The 8,293-nt window shown below is 40.2% G+C and overlaps 1 protein-coding gene across 1 annotated transcript; it reads left to right on the top strand.

Moving 5' to 3' along the window:
- Positions 1-507: 507 nt before the first annotated feature.
- Positions 508-6,413, top strand: LOC140924151 (EH domain-containing protein 1-like). The gene is made up of 2 exons (XM_073374180.1): positions 508-1,561; positions 3,188-6,413. The coding sequence occupies exons 1-2, from the start codon at positions 650-652 to the stop codon at positions 3,902-3,904; spliced, it is 1,629 nt and encodes a 542-aa protein (XP_073230281.1). The 5' UTR covers positions 508-649; the 3' UTR covers positions 3,905-6,413.
- Positions 6,414-8,293: the final 1,880 nt, after the last annotated feature.

Below are 8,293 nucleotides of genomic sequence, written 5' to 3'. Positions count from 1 at the left end.
ATTTCGTCTAATTTTAGCCATGAATCATTGACACTGTAAAACATGAATCATTGACCCGAGTTCCTTGCTTACCTTTCCGTTATTCAAACCAGCAAGTCACTTTTTAACAGTTCTTTTTTGTATTAAGCATAATACTGTTAGCTTGTTTCATTTCCGGCCATTAAACACTTGACGCTGCCCTTTTAGAAGTTTAAATTCACGTTTTTATTAGTGTAATACAAGTACGATCAACATATTTTTTGCAGATCATTGGGATAACTTAATGGTTTCTTAGGTAATGACATGAAAGCAGAAAAAAATTCTTAGTTCGCATTCTGTCGCCCAGATCTTTTGGTAAGATTTGTTAGAATTAAAGTTTTTTGTATTGACTTGATAAAATTCGTGTTATCGCCGTAATTCCAGGTTTAGAGATGAGCGTTTGTGATGCTTTTCCGTCCTCAAAGAAATCAGATCTATAAATAGATTTCAATGACGTCACATCCCAAGCCGCATTTCCGAGAACGTTAGTACGCATGCGTTCAGATGTTGTGAAGTGATCGTAAACGAAGGACTGGGTGGCGAGTCTTTCACATTGTGACACGCTTGCTGTTGATTTCCTCGTGTCTGAGAAAAAGGTTATCACAACTTCTGCATTTAACATATTTTCACCATGTTCTCGTGGATGAAAAAGAATGACGCACAGAAAAACCCTCAAGTGTTCAACTCGGTCGTGGACGGCCTGCGAAAAATGTACTACAAAGTGTTGAAACCGCTTGAAGAAGCCTATCTCTTCAATGAATTTCACTCGCCGGTTATGTCTGACCCCGATTTTGTGGCAAAACCCATGGTTTTGTTAGTTGGCCAGTATTCAACGGGTAAGACAACGTTCATTCGCTATCTGTTAGAGCGAGAGTTTCCGGGCCTAAGAATCGGTCCCGAACCAACAACGGACAGTTTCATTGCTGTTATGCATGGCGAGAATGATCAAGTAATACCGGGAAATGCGTTGATTGTGGATCCTCAGAAGCCATTCCGTACTCTCAGCTCGTTTGGGAATGCTTTTCTAAACAGGTTTTGCTGCTCTGAGCTCCCCAGCGCCGTTCTTGAAAGCATTACCATAATCGACACGCCTGGTATCTTGTCCGGAGAAAAGCAAAGTGTCGCACGAGGATATGACTTCACGGGCATATTAAAGTGGTTCGCTGAGCGCTGCGATCGGATAATTTTGCTCTTCGACGCTCATAAACTTGACATTTCCGACGAATTTCAGCGAGGAATCCAAGTACTTCGCGACTACGATGACAAAATTCGAATCGTGCTTAACAAAGCTGACATGGTCACAACACAACAGCTGATGAGAGTATATGGTGCGTTGATGTGGTCTTTGGGCAAAGTTATAAACACCCCAGAAGTTGCCCGTGTGTTTTTGGGATCCTTCTGGGATCAGCCGCTGCAGAATGATGAAAATCGTAAGCTGTTTGAGTACGAGGCCAATGATCTTTTCAGTGATATCCAAACACTTCCCAGGAACGCTGCACTCAGAAAGCTGAATGATTTTATCAAGAGAGCTCGCTTAGCTAAGGTAAGTATTCTATTTTAGTCCATTGATTGAGATTAACTTAACATGTAATCTTAGTGATTTCTTGTAGGTCAACAGGTCCTTTTGGGAATTTTCTGAATAACTGACCTACAAGGAAACATTCTTTTTCAAAAGTTTAGTTATGTCATCGTGGATGAGTGTCGGTATAAGGAAGGCCCCAAGTGACACGTGATCTAAAACGAAATTCTCCCTTATATTATACCTGCCAACTTTTAATTTATAGGCATGACGTTTTTTTCCTGAGAGTGCCAGGATTTTTCGTAGGGGTCGGTTATTAGGGAGCTTAAGCAGCGACGTTTTTGAGCGACGTACGTCAACCGGAAATGGACTTTTTGCACTCGTGAGCCGTGATTTTGAACAAATTTTTAGGCAGATTGTCTCTATAAGAATTAAGACACTTGGCAATACAAATACGGTAGCGGCAAGGCTTACTAAAAGAGAAAACGGCTCACTTCCGGTTGACGTGCATAGCTCAAAAACGTCGCTGCTTAAGCTCCCTAATATCTGAAGATGTTCCCGATATGTTCTGAAGAGTTCCATCTAACGTGAACATGGGAACAATAAGGAATACGACCTCATGTGAAGTTCCATCTAACGTGAACCTAGGAACATGAAGGAATACGACCTCATGTGAAGCGACTTTTCCCCGCTAAAGTAAGAGAATTCAGAGAAAGCATGGGCTCACAGAGAAAGCCAATCATTCACGTGGACTTTTCTTTTCTCTAATTGGTTCCAGTTTCTTTTAATGATTAAGGCATGAGAAGTTGGAACACAGGCGTGAGTAGGCGTGAGATTGAAGTTTTTGATCCGCAGGTGTGACAATGGCGCCTTAGGCGTGACACTTGGCAGGTATATTTTATTCACCGGTAAATACTGGGGGAGAAGGAAATGCCGTTATAAAAGTGAAAGGAATGGTCATTGTTTCACTTTGGGTCTGAATTAAGGAAATTATGGTTTCATTTAGGGCTCACCGGATGAAAAGCTGATATTTTTACACTTGTGGTAGAGCGCTTGACTTCTAGGGCCTGACAAATACTAAGGGTCTTAAAATAACTGGAAAATAAAGGTATTGCCTTTGCCCTGCAAATGGTTAGACCTTTGTGTGAGTCAGATGACCATTTAACAGTAGGAGACATTGAAATAGTGTCCCCAATTAGTACTTTAGAGCAATGTAGGAAATTCCACCTTTCATCCCGTTTTCAATAAATTGGAACATATCCACATCAGTCATAAGCTCCAGTTTTATACCAGTCATTTTTAACCTGGTATCCCAACTCAAGCTAGGAGATGTAATGGTAACAATGATGATGATGATGTTGATCATGATCATTATTTTTATTCACACTGGTGCACAATACGATATAACCTGGTTGTAAATACTGATACCAGCCAGTCCGTATCAAGTTGTAGTGTACCACACAACCACATTTGTCAAGTGTTTTGCTGCTTGATGAGAGAAAAATATTTGTATTTGTATTTATTTGCCACACGATCACAATTAAGTGCATTTTTTTGTAGTTCAAAGAGTGTGGAATTGTTACCCATTTTTTTTATGGCTCATTGTTTTTTGGTTCTTAGCTAAAAGGCTTTTGGGTTTTATCTTTTTAGGTCCATGCTTACGTTATTGCAGAGCTTAAAAACCAAATGCCTTCTGTTTTTGGCAAAGAGAAGAAGAAGGAGCAACTACTGAACAAGCTCTCTGAGGTTTACATGAAGATCCAGAAAGAGCACAACATCTCCCCAGGGGATTTCCCTTCCGTGTTGAAATTCAAAGAGCAGTTGCGAACGTATGACTTCTCAAAGTTTCAGCCATTGAGACCTAAGCTGATTGAGTCCCTTGACCGAATGTTGGCCAATGACATTCCGCGACTTATGGCTATGATACCATTAGAGAAGGACAGCAGCTATGGCAGTGAGGCATCTGTCAGGGGTGGCGCATTCTCCGTTAGCCATTCCACCAATAATCCATTTGCTTCTGGGGCTTGCCAGGGAGCTGCTTTTGGCGCTGAGTCAGATAAATGGGTGGTGGAAGATTTCAAAGACGAGTATGACAGACTGTTTAAAAGCTTGGGTCCAAAGAATGGAAAGATCTCCGGTGCCGTTGCAAAGAGAGAGATGGTCAAGTCAAAACTCCAAAACACGGTACTGGGTAAAATATGGACCCTCTCAGACATTGATCGTGATGGGCAGTTGGACGAAGATGAATTTGCGCTGGCAATGTACTTGATTAAAATCAAGCTTGATGACGATGACGTACCTGATAAATTGCCAACTCATCTGATTCCGCCATCAAAGCGTTTGGCAAATGGTATAAACAATGATTAAGAAGGAAGGACTACATAACATCACTATATGGTAACAGATTTAAGATCAAACATTTGGCTTTCAAAGTATTCTTTTACATCATTGTAACAAGGAATTTAAGGTGTAAGAAACACCTGTCTTAACATAATCATATCTCTCCTGAAACCAAGCAAGATACAACTATACTATGGAACTCAACCGTATTACCATAATATTGGTAAGCATTGTCTCATTGTCTTATATAAATAAACAAAGCTGTGCTTTAGCAGTGCCTGGTCAGCCCTTGTGCATAACTCTTTGCTCCTGGCCAAGTAGTTTTTTTCATAGAAATCATGCTAGACTTCTTGGATTTCACAAGTTCAGAAGACAGGGCTCCTTTCAAGTTTTATCTTTATTTGTATTAAAAGATAGCAAAGACAATAGATGTCATCACCCTCTTTAGCTGTAAAGTTATTTGTATTGTGTTTGGCCCCTGAGCCTCAGTGTTAAGTTGAATTTTGGTGACACATCGAAAATGGTCAGGCCCACATTTTAGGATACTGTCCTTTTCATCCATGTGAGGGAATGAGACAACAAAACTTCCTAATGTTCTGATTGGCAGTACAGTCGAATCTCTCTTAATGGACACCTCTATAAGATGGACACCTCTGTAAAACGGACACTTAGAGTTGGTCCCTGCCTTTCTTTACTCCCTTTATTTGACTCTCTATAAGACGGACACCTCTCTAAGACAGACGCTTAGTGCCTGTCCCAAAGGTGTCCATCTTAGAGAGAGTTGACTGTAAGGATTACACACTTTAGTGTCATCAATTAGAAGTTTGAATGGGATGAACAAGAACATGTTTTTCCTCTACACATAGATGCAAATGACAGTAACTGCATGTGTGTTATGTTACTCAATACTTACAGTGCAAACAAGTGTTACTCTTTCTCTAGGAAAGAATAGCAGATCTTTTTGAAAGGTTCTTTTTCAACACTTGAATAGAAAAAATTTTTCATCAATTCCTTGGATCTTCATGATGATAGAGAGATTAAGCATTGGGTTTAAAGCAATCGGCAAATGTGAATTTTTTACCACCTGACCAAGTTTTCCATTTACTTGAAAATTTCTCACCTTGAATCTCACGTTTGCTAGGCCAGGTACACTGTAGCTCAAAAATTCCAGTTAATCAGAGGTGTAACCCTTTGAGTCCCAAGAAATGGCTAATACCATCTTTCTCCAAATAACATTCATACTTTACCTGTCCACCTACCCCTCCCCTAAGCCAACATTAACACCTACTTCTCACTTAGGCAAAATGTTGGTTTAGGGGAGGGGTAGGAGGGCAGTTTCCCAGAAACGTATAATGATCCTAAAGGTCTTGAGTATTAATGAAGTGATCACCAAAGAGAAAATGCTCTAATCTTTTAATCAAATTTTCTTCAAGGAAGTGTATGGAGACCAGTCTGGAGAATTTTTATGTGGATATAGGGACTTAAGGAGTGAACTTTATCAATAATACATCTGATGTTTTGAAATTTAGCCTTGTTACATTTAGAAAGTAAAGGATTACATAGATGTTAAACTGTTTCATTATATTTTATGGAGTTGCCAGAAATATGGTATCATCAAAGAATTTCATTCAAATGTCAAATTATTTTAAAGAAAACAAAATTATTGCCATAAAAATGTTGCAAAATAGTTTTACTAGTAGAAAGAGCAAAAAAAAGGTTTTTTTTTCCTAATGGTATTCCAGGCTGAAATTAGTGGCAAGTAGGGGCAAATTACTACATGAGTATCTTGTGAGGGCTGTTTATTAAGTAAGAACTGTTAGGCTTTGATATGTTTGTATAAGAGGGTGGGCTGGCCCTATTTTTAAATCTTGGTTGCTTGAAATGAGGTCTTGGTAGCCTGCGAGCAGGCTCTCCTATTTGGGCAAGTGAAGCGAGTCTCGCGAGAACATGCGAGCGAGGGCAATCTCCTTTCCTCTGCTCCTTGCTTGCGCATTCTTGCGAGGCTGGCTTCGCTGGCCCAAATAGGAGAACTTGCTTGCAGGCTAAGAACTTGGTTGCTAAAACCCAGATCTTGGCAAGCAGGCCAGCCCGCCTTTTGACGTAATACTACAAACATTTTATGAGGAAATAATGCATGAGCCAAGCCAGTTTAGTAGAGTGGGCAAGCACCTTATTAGGCCTGTTGGCCTCGTATAAACAGGCCTTCAAAGTATATATAAAAAAACTGTTTCTTAAAGGAATTGAGTGCCCAAATATTAAATATTTTTTCAAGTTTTTTTATTTAGCATTCTAGAAAGCTGTTTTAGATGAAGTGATGATGACAGTATTAATTTTGTAAATGTATTAATGGTTCAAGGATTTTGGTGGTTTCGGCTGCTACCAGCAGTACATGTAGCTTCGTATTCTAAGCAGTTTATTGCTATCAGCGAATAATTTAAATTGTCAACTTAAAACTGATAATACATTATGCAAGTTATGTGTTGGCATACCCTAAGATTCTCTGTAGTTTAAAATAAAATTTACAGAGTTAACGGAATATTGTACTTGTATTTATTGAATGTGTTTACTGAGAGAAGCAAGGGCAATGCTTTTCACAACTCCGTAAGAAGCCTCTGCTAGCAGGGAAGCTTGTTTTATTTTCTGAGAGCCTAGCACTTTTGGAATCTTGAACCCTTTTATTTATTTTGACTTCTGCAGAAAAGGCAAGTCTTAAAATGGTCCTCAGATAAGTAAGGAAACTTCTTATTTCCTTGATAATAATATGGATTCTGTGCAGTTGCAGTTCTAAAATAATTTTCTGGGCCCTGAGGTCCTCAGCTTAGCATAAAAATAATATGGAACCTTGGAAGCCCTTCAACCACTTCTCCGACTCCACCCACTTCTTAACGCTGAGTGAAGCGGTTAGCATTTGGTAACATCGGCTGAAGTCAGATTGTTTCTTTCAGTAAAATTACATGAAGAACAACTTAAGTCCAACTTTACTGTGTAATATAAAAGTGAAATAGAAAAACTCCACTGTGATACTTTGAACCCGGGTCACTTGCTTAATAGCCTACATCCATATCCACTACACCAGCGAGGACTAGCTGCCAAATCCAGTAATTTTTAAAATATACATGTTCTTATATATGCCCCCGGGGGGGGGGGGGGCACTCGGGTATTTTTTGGGTGGGTATGTGCCGCCCGGGACTTCAAATTGGCACCCCATTCTAGAAAAAATTTCCCCTAAAATTGATACCCCGTTCTAAAAATGGGCCAATTTTTTATACCCCGTTCTAGAATTCTCCCTAAAACTGATACCCCGTTCTAGAAATGGGCCAATTTTCTATACTCCGTTCTAGGGTGCAACAAAGAGTATAACAGTTTGCTTGTTAACGCATTGAACCGTTTTTTAAAAGCAATTTGTCCTTGAATACTTTCAAATGGCTGCTTACAAAAGTGGAGCTTTCGTGCGTTCGAAATATTATACCCCGTTCTAGAAAACGCCTCTGAAATGGATACCCCATTCTAAATCAGGAGCTTCAAAATCACGACCCCTTGGGGCGGCACATACTCGTATAGGTAATGTATGGGAGTACCTCCCCCCCCCGGGTATATGCCGTACCCCATTACAATATTTGAAAGCTATCCGTTTTCAGTTCAGTGCTTAACGTAACCCTAATCACTGCAGATCAGTGCGTAACTCTCTACTGTGTTCTCTCCATAACTGGAGCTCTGTAGTTTGGGTTTCTTCAGCTATTCTAGCCTCATTCTACATTCCAGTCTCGTTCCATTATGGAAATAATGCGTTGTGTAAAATTCATAAGGTGTCCAATCTGGCTTCACTCGATGTTATCTAACACTAACCGAGTGAAGCCTGGGACCTAGAAGAAACCAAGATGGCGCCTGGAAAATGGCGCGCGTGTGTAGCGCTACAACTTTTTACTGATTTCACCGTTTGTATTGAACCTTTTTACCGAGGCTTAAACAGCTAACCATTTGGTGGCTTATTCGTCGTCGTTTGGCTAATGTACATGTCTAAAAATGGGCTACTTCAGCAACGGGAAACAAGCTCACAAAGTTTCACAAAGCGTTCACACATTGGATTGACCCGGACGTTATTATATGTTAAAGGTAGGCTCTCATGAAAGCGTGGAAAGTTGGTAAAGACTACCATTCCTTTAATTAATGTAAGGAGTTAAATTTCTGAACGACTACACGGGTTTTTGTTGTTCCTGACTCAAACTCCATTAAGAGGACATGCAAGGCTACCATCCCGTCTGCAGAACTTTCCAGATCTCGACGAGATCTGTCGCGTGCAAGGCCGTTTTTAGGCCCTTATTACTTATTTACCGTAATGATTCGATTTAGCGCCCGGGGCGCTTATTTACTTTTGGTACCTCAAGGGAGGGCGCTTATTCGAGACAGGGCGCTTAT

Source organism: Porites lutea, chromosome 14 (genome assembly GCF_958299795.1).
Source record: "Porites lutea chromosome 14, jaPorLute2.1, whole genome shotgun sequence".
Lineage (NCBI taxonomy): Eukaryota > Metazoa > Cnidaria > Anthozoa > Scleractinia > Poritidae > Porites > Porites lutea.
The sequence above is the reverse complement of the archived record's forward strand: the minus strand, read 5'-3'. Positions and strand labels throughout refer to the sequence as shown.

Bases quoted from the DNA above. Each gene is read 5' to 3' on its own strand.
- LOC140924151 (XM_073374180.1), top strand. From the start codon at position 650: ATGTTCTCGTGGATGAAAAAGAATGACGCACAGAAAAACCCTCAAGTG. The intron at 1,562-3,187 runs GTAAGTATTCTA...TTATCTTTTTAG, and splicing joins AGAGAGCTCGCTTAGCTAAG to GTCCATGCTTACGTTATTGC.